The sequence below is a fragment of the Piliocolobus tephrosceles genome, chromosome 1, assembly GCF_002776525.5.
Source record: "Piliocolobus tephrosceles isolate RC106 chromosome 1, ASM277652v3, whole genome shotgun sequence".
Lineage (NCBI taxonomy): Eukaryota > Metazoa > Chordata > Mammalia > Primates > Cercopithecidae > Piliocolobus > Piliocolobus tephrosceles.
Window position 1 is genome coordinate 170454901 of NC_045434.1, and position 18116 is coordinate 170473016.

General features: G+C 38.2%; 1 protein-coding gene across 4 annotated transcripts in view; it reads left to right on the forward strand.

Moving 5' to 3' along the window:
• The window catches only part of NRDC (nardilysin convertase), a 101220-nt gene that overhangs the window by 72983 nt on the left and 10121 nt on the right, over positions 1 to 18116 (forward strand). For all 4 annotated transcript variants that reach the window (XM_023188743.1, XM_023188749.1, XM_023188758.1 and 1 more), the window contains 11 exons: positions 1166 to 1243; positions 2728 to 2848; positions 2933 to 2991; positions 3453 to 3507; positions 5886 to 5990; positions 7534 to 7657; positions 8541 to 8627; positions 11055 to 11174; positions 12414 to 12465; positions 13393 to 13543; positions 16593 to 16720. In XM_023188743.1, the coding sequence (XP_023044511.1) occupies positions 1166 to 1243; positions 2728 to 2848; positions 2933 to 2991; positions 3453 to 3507; positions 5886 to 5990; positions 7534 to 7657; positions 8541 to 8627; positions 11055 to 11174; positions 12414 to 12465; positions 13393 to 13543; positions 16593 to 16720 (1080 nt within the window). The remainder of the gene's footprint in view (positions 1 to 1165; positions 1244 to 2727; positions 2849 to 2932; positions 2992 to 3452; positions 3508 to 5885; positions 5991 to 7533; positions 7658 to 8540; positions 8628 to 11054; positions 11175 to 12413; positions 12466 to 13392; positions 13544 to 16592; positions 16721 to 18116) is intronic.

Genomic DNA, 18116 nt, shown 5'->3' on the forward strand with positions numbered 1-18116 from the left:
TGTGTCTCAAAATAATAATAATTTGGACTGGTAATACGACTAGGGTACATAAATCCCAAGGATTTACTCCTCTGAATTAGGGCAGGTTTATGCAAATTAGGAAAGGATTTCTACTTGTCTATATAGTTATCTTATATGAGCAGTGTAGCATGGGCCAGAGAGTTATTTAAGATAAGCATCAGTCAATGCCTACAAATGCTTTTCTAATTAGAAATACATGCTAATCAACTGGTAAAAATTTAACTTTTTTGGGAGGGGGATGGGGCTCAAGCAGTCCACCCACCTTGGCCTCCCAAAGTGCTGAGATTACAGACATGAGCTACCGTGCCCAACCAAATTAATATTTTAAACAAAGTTGTATGGGCTTTAAGGATTGCTTAACATAGTTGAAAATCATATCTTTACTTTCAAGAATTTACAGAATTTAACTGTGTAACCTAATTAAATTTCCCCATATATACAGAAATATACAGAAAACTAAATTTTTTTTCTATATGTCTTTGTGGTAGGAATACTTTTAACAAAATTACAGTAGAAGCCAGTGGGAAAGACAGTTTGAACAGCATGTGCACAATTACTCGGACTATTATATTATTAGTATGTGATAAAGCATTTTTATACTTGTTATTGCATTTTCATGAAAACTCAGTAAGTAGTTGGGCAAGTGAAGAGAAAAAGAATACAGTTCAGTATCTTGCTCAAGGTCATGATTTACTTAAAGGAAAAACTAAAACTAGAACCAAGATTTTCTGACCCTTTGAGCAACACATTTCAGTTTACCACAGAGCCCAATATAGTACCAAAAGCTTTACAGTGATTCATACCTATATTAGGTTCTAAACCGATAAGAAATCTACATTTCATTTTGGGAAAAGCAAAAAGATTTATCATGACAGCAGGTAAGTTTGGTGTCCAAGAGAAAAAGTAGTGCCCTTAAATTTTGGGATGATTGTACTCTTCAGTAATCTCCAATGGAAGAGTTAATTTTACTATATTTTCTGTTTTTATCTTCCTGCTATTAAATTAATTACAATTTCATGTTTAGTGGACATATGTGAGAATAAGTTTATGATTATATTTTCAGATTATTGTAGCCTTAGAGGTAAGATTTTCTGGTGTATTTATACCTTTTTTTTTTCTTCTAACCATTAAATTTTTTTAAAAGGGTGAAGCCACTTCATTATATATCCTGGCTGGTTGGACATGAAGGCAAAGGCAGCATTCTTTCTTTCCTTAGGAAAAAGCAAGTATTCAATTAATAAGTATTTTCAGTGTAGCAATCTCTGAAAAATGATAGACAATAAGTATTATATAATGCATTCTTTTACTTTAGCTGCCAGGAAGCCTGGAATAAGATTTAATGCTTAATTATAGTCATTTTAATAACTTACATTATTTTAATGTCCATATTATATTTGTGTATTTCCTTGTAAGCTACTTTTCAGCCCATTGTTGGAAGTTATTTGTACACAAAATTTTAAAAAAATCATAAATGAAAGTAATAGATTCCAGAATTACATAAAAGAATTAGCTCTAATCAATAATTTATATTTGACTGAATGGTAAAGAAATCAATTATTTAAATGCTATGGATCTCCAGGTTTTCCCAACCCCAAAGCTGGACTTTAATGAAAACTTCATTGGGTAGGTAAATCATAATTAATAGGTGGGACTGCAAATGGTATATGCAGCCATGTTAGCAGAATGTTTCCTGAGCATTAAAGCACCGGTTTAAGTCACCTATAGCTCAATAATAGAAATATAATTTTATAATCAGGACTAATACATTAAAGCAATTCCTTGTTTGATTTTTCTATAAATGAAATAGTATGAGAATGGAAGGATAGATGAGAAATTTAAAGAAGTATTTTTAAGACACTTGTGTGTACTAGAACATTCAAAGAAAACTAAGAGGGCAGAGTTAACTATAAAATAATAAACTAATGATATTGGGTTCATATGTACCTTACACAATATATGTTATATGCTTTGAGCTGTGCACAACCTTTCTACCTTAATGAGCTTTATTAGAATTTCAGTCTCTATTCTGGTGTCCTCTCTTTGTAACTTTTCAGAATTAATCTAGTCAGGGAAAGGTATAGTCTCATTGCTTGTTTCTTAGACAACCTATGTAGGTTAGCTAACAGCCTTAAAGACCTCACTTGACATTCGATGTAAGTATGTCTTAGAAGTGTCTTAAGGCCTCTCCTAGGAGTCAGGTTCAAAAATGGTGAGGCTGGGCGTGGTGGCTCTCGCCTGTAATTCCAGCACTTGGGAGGCTGAGGTGGAGGATTGCTTGAGCCCAGGAGTTTGAGACCAGCCTGGGCAACATTGTAAGACCCTGTCTTTATTTAAAAAAAAAAAGAAAAGGTACACAAATTGCTTTCCAGCAGCCGTCATTTTAATACTTTGTGCTGTTCTCTTCAAAAGGAATGGTTTTCGCTTAATAAAGCTGTTAATGTTTTACTATGTTGCCATATCTGTTCATATTTGCATCAAACAAAGACTGTTATTTCCTTCTGGTGATTCCTAAATGTATCACAATTCCTTGGGAGGCCTTGTGCTTTTAAAATTTGCACTTTTAGATTTACTGTTGGAAAGTATGTGTTTACATCAAAGGCTGAGTTTCCAAATTTTACATAGAAAGCCTCTATATTTTGTTAATTTGAAGTCTGTAGACTGCCAGTCCAGGAACATTGATTGGGTTAATTTTTTCCCCACTTGTAGATGCTGGGCTCTTGCACTGTTTGGTGGAAATGGTGAGACGGGATTTGAGCAAAATTCTACTTACTCAGTGTTCAGCATTTCTATTACATTGACTGATGAGGGTTATGAACATTTTTATGAGGTAAATAATTCAAATTGACTTGTTTTTTCCTTTTACCTAGGTATCCTTTTATGCAAAAGACTAATTTGGATGTTTTGTTTTCAGGTTGCTTACACTGTCTTTCAGTATTTAAAAATGCTGCAGAAGCTAGGCCCAGAAAAAAGGTAATAAACACTTCTTGGAATGAGGCCAGGAGCCAGTCCTGGTATATTTGAGGCTTCAGGCTGCCAGTAGACATGTTTTAGTCTTGCCTTGATGGTTTTTCAGGCATTTTCTGCTCTGTTTCCTTTATTGTCTCCATATCCTTATCCCTCTACATGTGAGTGTACACTAAGACTTTACACATATGTGGCCAGTCCCTTTATTTTCATGCTTCTCTTTTATTGTTGATGCTTCTATTGAGAAATTTTTAAACTTTTATTCTAGATTCAGGGGTATATGTGCAGGTTTGTTATACAGGTAAACTTGTGTCATGGTGGTTTGTTGTACAGATTATTTTGTCACCCAGGTACTAAGTCTACTACCCAATAGTTATCTTTTGTGGTCCTCTCTCTCCTCCCGCCCTTCTCCCTCAAGTAGGCAGAAATTTTAATGTATCTTCTAATTATAGTTTTCTCCTTCACAGAATTTTTGAAGAGATTCGGAAAATTGAGGATAATGAATTTCATTACCAAGAACAGGTACTGGAAGTCAAATTCTTTTTGCATGTTATCTGTGACTGAGTTGAAACTGGTGTCGACATTGTTCCTCTTTTTGAAAGTGTCAGTGGAGTTTTAATTCTGCCATTCTGTGTCATGTGAGTCTCCAGATGTCCTTGAAGCTAGCTGAAAATTAACTATTAGGTTTTTGAGTATTTATATTGAGTAAGATAAGGCAGTGAGAGGATTAAGCAGATGATACAGATCATGTTGTGTGGTAATCATTTCTCTACATAGTCATCCCTCTATCCCTTCAATAAACATTCATGGAGACTTGTTATGGTATTTAATATTTTGGGAATTCAAATATTGTGAAGACATTCTATAAGGTAATTTATATTTACCATGTATAATGTTAGAAACATTGTGCTTTGGAATTCAGGGGAAGGAGAGCATTTTCCTTGATTGAAATAGGCTCACAGGCTGGGCACTGTGGCTCATGTCTGTAATCCAAGCATTTTGGGAGGTCAAGCAGGCAGGTTGCTTGAGCCCAGGAGTCTAGTGAAGGACTGGGCAGTGTGGTGTTTTGGGAAGCGTATTGGATGTGTTATGAGGTCAGAGTTCTGATGTTTACTTTGCCTGTCATTTACTCACTGTGTGACCTTAGGCAAGCCATCTAGCCATCTGGTCAGGAAAAATCTGACTATGTTTCCTCATTGTAAAACATGGGACTGGAACTACTTGGTATCTGAAGGATCTGTCAGTTTTAACAGTCTATGTATCTGGGTGCTGGGTAAATACTTGAATTGACTGTGTTCCTCTGGAAAAATATTTCCATTTCATGTATCAGTGAACCGGTGGTCATTCTTTCACTTTTTTTTTTTTTTTTTTTTTTTTGAGATGGAGTCTCGCTCTGTCGCCCAGGCTGGAGTGCAGTGGCCGGATCTCAGCTCATTACAAGCTCCGTCTCCTGGGTTCACGCCATTCTCCTGCCTCAGCCCCCCGAGTAGCTGGGACTACAAGCGCCCGCCACCTCGCCTGGCTAGTTTTTTTTTTTTTTTTGTATTTTTTAGTAGAGACGGGGTTTCACCGTGTTAGCCAGAATGGTCTCAATCTCCTGACGTTGTGATCCACCCGTCTTGGCCTCCCAAAGTGCTGGGATTACAGGCTTGAGCCCCCGCGCCCGGCCATTCTTTCAGTTTTAAATTGCAATAATGTTTTTATGAATATACTTTTTTATCTCAAGACTTTTATCTGACACTCACATTTTAATTATTTTGAAATTTAAATTAGAGACAGGGTCTTGCTATGTTGCCCAGGCTTGCCTCAAACCGGGCTTAAGCTGTTTTCCCGCACTGGCCTCCCAAAGTGCTAGGATCACAGGCATGAGCCACCTTGCCTGGCTAACACATTTTTTTTTTTTTTTTTTGAGACAGTCTCGCTCTGTCATCCAGGCGGGAGTGTGAGTGTGGTGGCACAATCTTGGCTCACTGCAACGTCCACTTCCTGAGTTCAAGGGATTCTCCTGCCTCAGCCTCCCGAATAGCTGGGACTATAGGCGTGAGCCACTGTGCCTGGCCCAACACACCTTGATTTCTACATTTGCCTTCCAGGGGATATTTGTCACTGTCTGGAGACATTTTGGTTGTCACAACTCAGGGTGGGGTGTGGGATGCTCCTGGGATCCAGTGAAGCCAGGGATGCTGCTAAATGTCCTGCATTGATTTGATTCATGCTTTTTACAAGTAGTTTTTAGATGATAGTGCTGTAGTGATGGGTCACTTGCCTTTATTGCTCACATAGTCATGTGGGGCACTTGACTGGTAAACAGACATTCATAGTTCAGTGTGGTAATTGCTGTCATTAAGAGACTGTGATAATGACTAGAACCTAATAGGTTATAGGGCTCAGAATGATGCATGAGGGATATGAATTTAAGCTCCCTAAGGGAGTAGCTATGGCTATATTTTCTTAGAATTTTTTTTTTTTTGGAGATAGGGTCTCGCTCTGTTGCCCACACTGGAGTACAGTGGCACGATCTCGGTTCACTGCAGCCTCAACCTCCTGGGCTCAAGCAACCCTCCCACCTCAGCTCCCAAAGGAGCTGGCGCTACAGGTGCACACCGCCACACCCAGCTTATTTTTGCATTTTTTGTAGAGACAGGGTTTTGCCATGTTGCCCAGGCTGGTCTCAAGTAATCCAACCACCTCTGCCTCCCAAATGCTAGGATTACAGGCGTGAGCCACCGTGTCCAGCCTACTGAGCATCAGATTCTTAAGCTGCAATTATATCTCATTATATGTGTTCAGAAGCTTTTGGTTTCATTGTTAATAAGAAAGGGAGAAAGTATTTGTATCTTGTGGTAAATCAAATATAATAATGGAGAAGTTCTGGTGTGAAATAATTTACTTCTTTACAGACAGATCCAGTTGAGTATGTGGAAAACATGTGTGAGAACATGCAGCTGTACCCACTGCAGGACATTCTCACTGGAGATCAGCTTCTTTTTGAATATAAGCCAGAAGTAAGTAGGTTTATATGTCTAAAACTTACTTTTAGGGGAAGAGGAGGGTGAGAAAGTATGAAGATGTATTTAAGAACCATGGGAACGAAGAAAACTTAGTTATATTTAGTCAGGAGTTTTGTTTGTTTAAACAGAAGTATCAATAGTTTTGTGAATAATTTCTCATGTTTCTTTTACATAATTAAGTTTTAATATAAGGGGAGAAAATCAAAATCAGTACTTGTTAGGTACTATTTTAATAATTTTCAAATGTTGAAACATCTACTGAAATAGTTGAAGTGATTCCTAAGAATTATGTGGTTTCCCGTAAAAAGTACTTAGTTGTTTAGCTTACCTTTTAATTCAGTTGCAGAGTCGGGACAGTTAAATTTTTAATCATTTTGAAAATATTTATAAGAAAACTTAAAGGTTCCCTGAATTAGAAACATATGACTCAGGGATAATGTTACATGCCAATGAATTGTTGGTCGGGGTCATTCCTTCACTAGTGGAGAATAAGTCATTTTGTTTCATACAGGATAGCAGGCGTCAACCAGAGGTGACTTTTGCCTTCCAGGGGATATTTGTCACTGTCTGGAGACATTTTGGTTGTCACAACTCAGGGCGAGGCGTGGGGTGCTCCTGGGATCCAGTGAGTAGAAGCCAGGGATGCTACTAAATGTCCTATAATGCAGAAGTCAGGATCCTACAATAGTTATCTGACCCAAGATGTTAGTAGTGCTGAGACTGAGAAATTATAACATAGAACATTCCTTGAGAAATTTTAGCATAGACATTCCTAAACTATTAATTTTAAAGAGGACAGGGAAAGGTAAAGGAGGAAGGAACAACCACACATTCTTGCCATGTCACTAGGATGGTTGTTCCCGGTACGGGCTGGTTGTTTTTTTTTCTGAACCACCATTTGTTGTTTTATGCTTAAATAAATGGTGTTTAAGTAGTAGTTAGGGTTCCAAACCAAGCCACAAAATTCTGTTTAGCCCTCCTGGATATGAAGTGATGTAAAAGATAGCTGTTAGGAGCATAGTCCGTGGTAGCATGTACAAATTGAGTTAGAACTCCACTTTTGCCACTTCTAGCTGTGTATTATTCTGTACAAGTTACATAATCTTTAACCGAGCAAATTACTTAACCATCACCCTCTGAAGCTGACTGTTATTTTGTGTAAATCAGCCTGTCTTAGCATTGTTTTTAGTAATAAATGAAATAATGTGTGTTAAATACTTCCTGGCTCACAGTGGAAGCTTAGTAGTAAAGGATAGCTGTTTTTACTGCTAACGCTGTTAATATGTAGGATTTAAGATAAACACTGTTTAAAGCATTATCAAGAACATACTTGATATTTGCCAACTATACCTCAATATAGTAGGAGAAAAGGTTCTGAAACACTGATGAGACTTTGTAAATGAGGGTGTTCTGAACTGTAGGTATTTTTATGAGCATAGATCTTGGAGGTACCTAACAATGTGTTGTTTGCCTTTTTAACAGAGATGTATTAGGTTGAAATTGTGTATATCTCTTTCCCCTCTTCCCACTTCACTAGGTCATTGCTGAAGCCTTAAATCAGCTAGTTCCTCAAAAAGCAAATCTTGTTTTACTGTCTGGTGCTAATGAGGGAAAATGTGACCTCAAGGAGAAATGGTTTGGAACTCAGTATAGTATAGAAGGTAAAATATTTTAACAGTTGTCTTACATTTAGGTATATTTAACTTACCTGGAAATGTTTAATGGTTCTACAGGGGGAAAAAAGTACAATTTTTTTAAAAGTTCACTTTGAAATGACAATTATACTACTGCACAGGAAGTTATTTTCTGCTATGTTTATGTTTACTAACTAGTGAAAAAATTCTGTTATCTTGGTATTTTAGGGGCAGAGTTTTGACTTAGTTTTTGAAAAATGCTTCTCAGATGTCAGTGCACATTTTTGTCACCTGGAGATATTACTAAAATACAGATTATGATTGAGAGGGTTTGGGTGGGGCCTGAGATTCTGCATTTCTCTTTTTCTTTCTTTCTTTTTCTTTTCTTTTTTTTTTTTTTTTTTTGAGACGGAGTTTTGCTCTTGTTGTCCAGGCTGGAGTGCAATGGCACGATCTTGGCTCACTGCAACTTCTTCTGCCTCCTGGGTTCAAGCAGTTCTCCTGCCCCTGCCTCCTGAGTAGCTGGGATTACAGGCATACACCACCACGCCTGGCTAATTTTGTATTTTTAGTAGAAACCTTTCTGGGGTTTCACCATGTTGGTCAGTCTGGTCTCGAACTCCTGACCTTAGGTGATCCACCCACCTCAGCCTCCCAAAGTGTTGAGATTACAATTGTGAGCCACTGTGCTCTGCCAGATTCTGCATTTCTGACAATCTCCCAGGTGATGCCAGTGCTGCTGGGACCACACTTTTGAGTAGCACGATTCTAGAATGCCTGGATATGTGTCACTCACAGTTTTCCTGAGAAAGGAGAATTGATTTGTAGGCCAGCTGATAACTAGTTTATTATTAAGAGAATGTTGAACATTGCATTGTTTATTGGGTCAGTTTATTTTTCTCCTTTACAGATATCGAAAACTCTTGGGCTGAACTGTGGAGTAGTAATTTCGAATTAAATCCAGATCTTCATCTTCCAGCTGAAAACAAGTACATAGGTCAGTAAAATAGCAATTTTTATACATAATCCATCCATGTGCTAATAGGCACCTGTATAGCACATTATATTTTACAGCATATCATAGGAGTTTATATTTGAGATTCCCAGTAACATTCTGAGGTTGGCATTACTATTTTCTTACTTTTCCAAATGAGAAAACTGGGGGTCAAAAAAGCAAAGTGACTGGTACAAGACTGTTCAGTTGGTGAATGAGAAACCAGGACTTAAACACAGATCTTGGGACTCTGAAGTTTATGCTTTATCCTGTATAGCGTAGCTGATTCTTCCATACCAGTCTCCTTAGGGATTGCCATTATCTTTCCAGATTGTTCTATTGCTTTTCAAACTGCAGGTGGCAGCCCATTAGAAGGTTGTGAAGTCAATGTAATAGATTGTAAGGTCAATGTAATGAGCCATGAAAGCATTAAAAAATCAGTTAGAATAGAAAATAGCAAAATGTTTCATTGCATGTAGAAAGAATGTTATTTTAAGAACTTTTGTTTCAGCTGTCTGCCTGTCTGCTAGCTTGCAGTGGAAAACATATTTCTAAGTGAGTTGCAGAAAAAAATAATTGAAAGCTACCAATCCTAGGTCCAAGGTTTTAGAGTTGCTTATAACTGTAATTTACTCAGAACACTGTATTTCCCAGCCATTCATTACATGTCTAAGTATATACCCAAAATAATTGAAAACAGGTACTCAAACAAATACATGGACCTTCATGTTCACACAGCACTTTTCACAATACTCAAAAGATGGAAACAGCCCAAATGTCCATCAGTGGATGAATGTATAAACAAATTGTGATGTATACATACTTTAGAATATTACTCATAAAAAATGTAGTACTGATATATGCTATAATGGGGAAGAACCTTGCAAGCATCAAGCTAGACACAAAAGGTCACAGATAAGTCCATTTATACGAAATGTTCAGAATAAATCCGTAGAGACAGAACACAGATTGATGATTGATATGGGCTGAGGTGAGTGGGTAATGAGGAGCAATCCCTTAAGGAGTAGGGGGTTTCCTTTTGGAGTGAGGAAAATGATTTGGAACTAGCTAGAAGTGGTAGTTGCACAATATTGTGAATGCTTCTGAATTGTTCACTTTAAAATAGCTAAGTTTATGTTATGTGAATTTGCCTTCCATTAGGAAAAAAAAGCCTTTTAAAAAAAGTATTAGCCAAGTGCTGTGGCTCATGCCTGTAATCCCAGCACTTTGAGACGCCAAGGCGGGCACATCACCTGAGGTCAGGGGTTCGAGACCAGCCTGAGGAACATGGAGAAACTCCGTCTGTACTAAAAAATACAAAATTAGCTGGGTATGGTGGTGCATGCCTGTAATCCCAGCTACTTGGGAGGCTGAGGCAGGAGAATCACTTGAACCCAGGAGGCCGAGGTTGCAGTGAGCTGAGATCGCACCATTGCACTCCAGCCTGGGCAACAAGAGTGAAACTCCGTCTCTCTCACACACACACACACACACACACACACACACACACTATATATAACTCCGTCTCACACACACACACACACACTATTATCTATGTTAGACATTTCAGTTTCACATCTTGAACTGTAAATAATCTAAACAACCCAGTTAGCTTATTATTTTAGTTTTTTGAGTTAGGGTTTCACTCTCTGGCCCAGGTTGGAGTGCAATGGCATGATCATGGCTCACTGCAGCCTTGAACTGCTGAACTCAAGCAGTCCTCCTGTGTCAGCCTCCTGAGTAGCTGGGATTACATGTGTGCGCCACAATGCCCAGCTAATTTTTAATTTGTTTCTAGAGATGTGGTCTCTCTATGTTGCCCAGGCTGGTCTCAAACTCCTGGCTTCAAGTGATCCTCCTGCTTCAGCCTTGTAAAGTGTTGGGATTATAGGCATGAGCTACCATGCCTACCAAATCCAGCTCTTTTACATAAATATAGCAAGTACTCAAATTTTAAAAATCAGCTATTTTTCATCTGTGTGTTGATGAAACTGTTGTTCTAATTAACCAAAAGGAAGAGTTTGACTTTGTTTGAGCAGAACAATTTTGTAACTTTTCAAATGTATAGCGTAAGGTTGGTAAAAGGCATTCTCATGAATTAATGGATTGTTTCATAAATTGGTTTATGAAACTATCCTGACTAAAGACTCCCCTCTCAGTTAAAATTGTCTTTAAGAAAGGGAATGAAGCAGAATGTGTGGCAATCAGAATCAGTTCTTGGGAAATTCCAGATCTTTAGAGTTTATTTACTTTAAGACCAACATAGTTTTTCCCTTCAGTATTGGTCTAGTAATTTAATGTATTTCTAGTATTTGAATTTGGCTTATTTTTGCCACACAGAAAAGTTACTTAGACTCCTGAAGCCAGTAACAGATTACTGGGACTCCTGCTGCAATACTCGAGTGAATTATTATTATCTTCTTTTGTTAGCCACGGACTTTACGTTGAAGGCTTTCGATTGCCCTGAAACAGAATACCCAGTTAAAATTGTGAATACTCCACAAGGTTGCCTGTGGTATAAGAAAGACAACAAATTCAAAATCCCCAAAGGTAAAATGTTGCCCTCCTGTTACTTCCCTGCTGAATTCCAGTGTTCTCTTTAGATGCTCTGTTTGACATGTGATAATCTACTTGCTATTTTGGTCCTCCTTTGTGGAGGAGGCTAGGGCTGGGTGCCTCTCTATCAGCCACCTTGAAGCCCTCTCACCCTCCCTAAAAGGAGTAAAATAAGTAAAACAAATATTTCTCCACTTTGCAGCAACTTGTTTCCCCTGTGTGTATCACCTCGTTCTCTTTCCCCCTTCGATTTGAAGACCTTTTCTAGGCTTATCCACCAGATTTACACTGTGCTCCTGTGCTGTCGCAGAAATCCTTGCGGACTCCAGTGTCCAGGAAGTGAACATTTAAGGCTAGAATGAAATTGTTTTTAGGTTTTTTTCTGTCAACTAAATGAAAGCAGAGCCAGGTATTTGACCATCTTAAGGAACTGGTGTTATGTGAACACTGTTTTTAAAAAGAGATAAGAATACACAAGGGAATTATTCAAAGACATAATAGATAGCCCAGTCCAGCATTACAAATGTGAAATCCCCACCAACTGCCTCCTTCTACCATTTTGTTTTCAGCATAAAGGAAGCATAGTATAGAGTTAAGTAGACTCTAAAGTCCTTATCTTTAATGTTGTGGCCCTAACTGTGTTGCTTTTTACTGTTCTGTTTTCGAGCATGGCATAAGGAACTTATTGAAGCCACATGGAATCATAGGCTGGGTGCTCTTGTATGTCCTTTAACCCATATCCCCGACCTCAAAACACAACTGTATTGTAGCTCTGTGGGATTCTTGAGTTTATTGGGAAGTTATTTTCATTATTTTTTTTGAATAACTTATGAGTTTCTAAAAACCTCCTTAAATTCAGTTTCCTTGGCAAGCCTCTGCTATAAATTTGTGTGAATGTTGGGGTTGTTCCCTTAATGTTCTTAACATCTGTGCTCTAAGAATTTTTCCTGACTGAAGCTATTAATAAATACGAGTATTTATAGGCCTCTCTGTGTATCTGCCCATGTGTCTGGTCTTCCCATAGATTAAAGAGTGCCTTCTGGAACTCGTTATTTGGAATGGTAAATACTGATTTTTAAAGACCCTTAAGAATAAAGATGTAATGAGGATTTGAGGATTTAAGGATTAATAGTTTATTTCAGAATTAAAAATATCTATATTAGGGGAAAATAACAGATGTATAAAATATTTGAGACCCCTAACCTTTTCTATCTATGGTCTTTTTTCTTTCAGCATATATACGTTTCCATCTAATTTCACCCTTGATACAGAAATCTGCAGCAAAGTAAGCAATTGTCTTTTTTTCCGGAAAATATATTTTTTAGTTATTGAAAAACTATTTTGTTTCATTCTAAATCATTCTGTCATTTTCTCTATCCATATTTGAGCTATGTTACTGATTTATGTATTTTTTTTTTCTGTGCTCCAAACAAGTTATTTGTATTATTACCAAACATTAAAATGAAACTGTGGCTGTTGCATTACCCAGCGCCCATTGGTAAAACATGCTGATAGTGTAGACTAGAGCAATTAGTTCCCAATTACTGGATGGGGAAAAGTCCTTAAAGATCAGTTTGGGTGAGTGTCCAGTCTATAATGAGACTGATGGATCTGTTGATTCTGTATTTGTAGAATACCAAGGAATGCGATTGTTTCTGTTCTTAGCAAATCCCTTATATATTTATGTAGATAGCTTTCATTGTGGGAGGCCAGAGAGCCTAAAATATATCTGAACATAGGAAATACTTGGGAAATGTTGGTGCATTTCTTCTTTCTTTTCCTACTTAACTGTAAAATCCAAACTTAAAATGACAAGCAGCACTAGAATTTGTTAATATTCACTCTAAAAAATGCATTCCCATACCTCATATTTTTAATCAGTCAGAATGAGGGTAGACAGAGCCTTCAGGCCAGTGCTGCTGATGCCTATTCCATTTACCTCATTGTACAATATAAATATTATCATTTTGTATGTGTACATGATGTGAAAAAGATTGGGAAGCACTGCTGAAGGTAGGAATTCTATAATACACCTCTGAAACTGAATCCCGAGTAAGCTGTATTACCTTTCAACTCAGCATACAGTTTTACATTCTGGAGTAGAGAATTTATGCTCTCTAAAAATGAAGCTGCTTACTCTAAATTGAAACAAATCTATTTCCTGTGTCTTTCTTACCAATTAAAGATGCCATTTGCATTTTGTACTTCTTAGTGTGGTCCTCTTTGATATCTTTGTCAATATCCTTACGCACAACCTTGCGGAACCAGCTTATGAAGCAGATGTGGCACAGCTGGAGTATAAACTGGTAGCTGGAGAACATGGTTTAATTATTCGAGTGAAAGGATTTAACCACAAACTACCTGTAAGTACAAGTACTCTGTTTTCCTTAGAGAGAGCATTAAAATACCATATTTATATAGAGGTATGTGCATGGGATGCTGTACAGAGAAAGAAATGTTTATTAATGTGGATTATCTTGAATATTCTTGGTTGATGACAGCTATTCTGTGACTGACTATACGTAAGAACAACATATGTTTTATTAATTACTGGCAGTGCATGGGATTATAGCCCATGCTTCAGGATTGATTTCACTTCCCTTTGCTGTCAGTTTCTCCATAACCAACACTGGCATTTAGGATTGGTTCTAGCTAAATTTTTTACCATACAGGAATAACCTTTTTTTTTTTTTTTTTTTTTTGAGACAGATACTCACTCTGTCACCCAGACTGGAGTGCAGTGGTGTGATCTTGGCTCACTGCAACCTCCACCTCCCGGGTTCCATCAGTTCTCATGCCTCAGCTTCCTGAGTAGCTGGGACTACAGGCACGTGCCACCACACCCAACTAATTTTTATATTTTTAGTAGAGATGGGGTTTCTCCATGTTGGCCAGGCTGGTCTCGAACTCCTGACCTCAAATGATCTGCCTGCCTCAGCCTCTGAAAGTGCTGGGATTATAGGCATGAGCCTCCACGCTGGCTGTGGAATAACAAATTTGACTGGTGTTTTGCCTGAAATAGAGTAGAACTCAAATGCTTGTGCCCTTACTTCCTCATCTTATGCTCCTTCTCGTTGTTTCAAGTATGTGTGTCTTGTTTCCCTTCTAAGTTCCCATCCATTTTGAAACAGGGTCTGTATCATGTCAGTTATTAATCTCTTAGTGAGGAATATGTTCCAGTATTGCTTCATCAAAAACTTCTTAAGAGGAGGGAAAAAGAATGGGTTGTTAGCTAAGAGAGTTAGATTACTGAATACCAGGTAAAGTAATATAATATGCTCAATAATAAATTTTATGTCTAGGTTTCTTGGGTAGAATATATATTAAGATTTAGGGAAATAGGTTTATACAAGAAAATTTTTAGAGGAAAGGACCTGCCAGAAAGACCTGTGCTAGGTGCTAATAGCCTTCATCTTGGCAAAAACCCAAGAGAAGAGTATAGCTCTCACCTTTTTATGCCTTTTCCCTTCTCCATCTCCCCATTGAGCAAAGATTGGTCTCAGAAGGAGATGCCATGGAATATTTTACTTTGTCAACCTTCTAAGTCCTAAATATAATGTAGCTTAAGTTTCAAGCAGATTAAAGCCTAATTCAGTGGTTGTCATTTGGAAAATATGTTTTAGAATTACCTGGAGAGCTTATTAAAAATACAAACCATGGAAAAGTATTTGATGTTTTTGAATTTGTGAGGCTTACTTAGCCTTGATATTAAAACCTAATATAGAACATACATGTATGTATGTATGTATAGAAAACTAAAGATCAATTTTATCTGTAGAATATAGATGTAAACTTTCTAAAAATTTGAAAATTAAATCCAGTTTAGCAAAAAGAATAATTTAAGTACCAGGAATGCTAGGGTTGTGGAATATTAGGAAATTGATGATCATAAGTCACCATAACACAAGTCAAAGGAGAACCACTATATGAATATAGTGATAAATGGTGATAAATCATTTGATAAATTTGAGTTGGCATTCCTAATAAATAGGAATGGAAGGAAATTACTTACGTATAAAAACCTCAGCCTGGTGCAGTGGCTCACGCCTGTAATCCCAGTGCTTTGGGAGGCTGAGGTAGGCAGAGGTCAGGAGATCGAGATCCTAACACAGTGAAACCCCGTCTCTACTAAAAATACAAAAAATTTGCCGGGCGTGGCGGCGGCACCTGTACTCTCAGCTACTCGGGAGGCTGAGGCAGGAGAATGATGTGACCCTGGGAGGCAGAGCTTGTAGTGAGCTGAGATCGCGCCACTGCACTCCAGCCTGGTCACTAGAGTGAGACTCCATCTCAAAAAGAAAAAAAAACCTCAAGGAACTTATCAGCAGACGTTACATTAACTGATAAAATGATGAACACTGACATCAGCAACAAGCCAAGAATAATCCACAATCATCTCTATTATTCTGTTATTGTTTTAGAGGTTCTGGCTATTACAGTAAGATGAAAAAATGAAATAAAAACTTTTTTGGAAAAAATATTTTTCCTTGCAGATGATATGATTATATTCTTAGAAAACCTCATATACCACTAAAATTAAAGAAAAAAATGGGTGTGATATGACTGGTCAAAAGACTAGTATATCAGAATCAATGACTTTTTTTCCCCCATAGTAGCAGTAACCACTTAGAAATGGAAGCCAGGCACAGTGGGATGTGCCTGTGGTCCCAGCTCCTCCGGAGTTTGAGGCAGGAGAAATAATTGAGTTTGAGGATACTTAGCTATGATCGTGCCACTAGCCTGTGTGATATAGCGAGGTTCTGTCTCTGAAGAAAAGAAACAAACAAATAGATGGAATCAATCTTACATTTATTTATAATATTGAGGAAAAAAAATAAAATGGCTAAGAATAAACAGGAAAAATACAGGACCTATCTAAGGACACACTACAAATCTTATTGAGAACACCCATGAAATGATAAAAAAAAAAAAGGAAGAATTGTTCCAAATTTGACAATTATTTAGGATTTTGGACCCTTAAGAGTCTTTAAGGCCAGGAGGCTGAGGCAGGAGGATCACTTGAGGCCAGGAGTTTGAGGACCAGCCTGGCAACATAGGAAGACCTCGTCTGTACAAAAGCAATAAAGTTAGCCGGGCATGGTGGCGCCTGCCTGTAGTTCCAGCTACTCAGGAGGCTGAGGTGGGAGTATTGCTAGAGCCCAGGCATTCGAGGATACAATGAATTACGATCGATAGTACCACTGCACTCCAGCCTGGGTGACTGGAGTGATATCCTGTCTCCAGGTTAACACTCAAACAAACAAAAGGTCATTAGTAATTTTCTTGTGTCCCCCTCCTACAATGCCTAGTACCATGCTGGGTACCCTGGTAAAAACCAAAGAGAAACATTTCCTTCCCTAATACATAGTGGATTTCCATGCTTCTTAAAGTGCTTCCTTCTTTTTCTTTTAGCTACTGTTTCAGCTCATTATTGACTACTTAGCTGAGTTCAATTCCACACCAGCTGTCTTTACAATGATAACTGAGCAGTTGAAGAAGACCTACTTTAACATCCTCATCAAGCCTGAGACTTTGGCCAAGTGGGTATAAATGAGATGAGCTTATATTTTGAGGACCTGAAAGTATTAGTCTTCCTAGTGGGTAGGTGTGGGGGATAAGGCTGTAGTTTCAGTGCTAATTTTCAGCCATGTTTGAATTGTGCTGTAGTTTAGGAAACCAGTCCATAATGTTAGAGTATTTCTAACCCCAGCTTATGTAGCTAGCTATGAATGGGACTGAAAGCAGCCTACTGTACTTAGAGACTAAAAGTAAAGAAGGCTGTTTTCACCAATCATTATACCTAAATAATAGTTAAAGAATTGCTAGTTTTGGGCTGGGCATGGTAGCTTATACCTGTAATCCCAGCACTTTGGGAGGCTGAGGTGGGAGGATCACAAGCCTCGAAGTTCAAGACTAGCCTGGGCAATATAGCAAGATTTCATCTCTACCAAAAATTTAAAAATTAGCTGGGTGTGGTGGCACATGCCTGTAGTCCCAGCTACTTGGCAGACTGAGGTGGGAGGATTGCTTGAGCCCAGGAGGTTGAGGCTGCAGTGAACCATGATCATGCCACCGCACACCAGCCTGCATGACAGAGATAGACCCTGCCTCATAAAAAAAACAAACAAAAAACCAACCAGAAGAAGTGCTGGCTTTATTGTACCCCCGAATTATTTACTGGTGATTTTAGTATGTTGGTGATTAGTAGCTGAGTTAAATTGCTAAACATGTCACTTATCTAGCAATCTTAACTATCCAGAATTCAGCCAAGGTTCCAGAAGAGAGCAGAAAGGCAGCTACACAGTCTGTATGCTAATACTTAAACCCTCTGCTCATAGACAATGCCCTTGGGCCTTCAGTCAGCCTGTTCTTACTACTTTAGTCCAGAGCTAATTGTAGCCTGTAGGATACTTTTGTGTGAATCAGAAAAAAGTATCCCTTTGGGGTACTCTCTATTAGCAGGTAGAGCCTTTGTGGGAGAGAGAGGAAAGTCCTCTGAACAGACATACCCCTTTGTGTACGTGACTGGCTAGCCCCTACTTGACCTTGTTGCCCAGGGCATCTGTAAATAGTGAACAGCACAACCTTATGTAAAGATTCTGCTTTTGACACAGCTATAATGAACCCATCAGTTTCCAGAATTAGAAAGAAGGGGTTAGGAGTCAGTCATGTAATAACTGATATTCTGAACACAGAAAGTTACAAAAGCTATTAGCCAGATATATGTTAGAAAGGACATGGACACAGGGAGGGGAACATCACACACTGGGGCCTGTTGGGCGGTGGGGGGCTGGGGGAGGGATAGCGTTAGGAGAAATACCTAATGTAAATGACGAGTTGATGGGTGCAGCAAAACTAGCATGGCACATGTATACCTATGTAACAAACCTCACGTTGTGCACATGTACCCTAGAATTTAAAGTGTAATAATAAAAA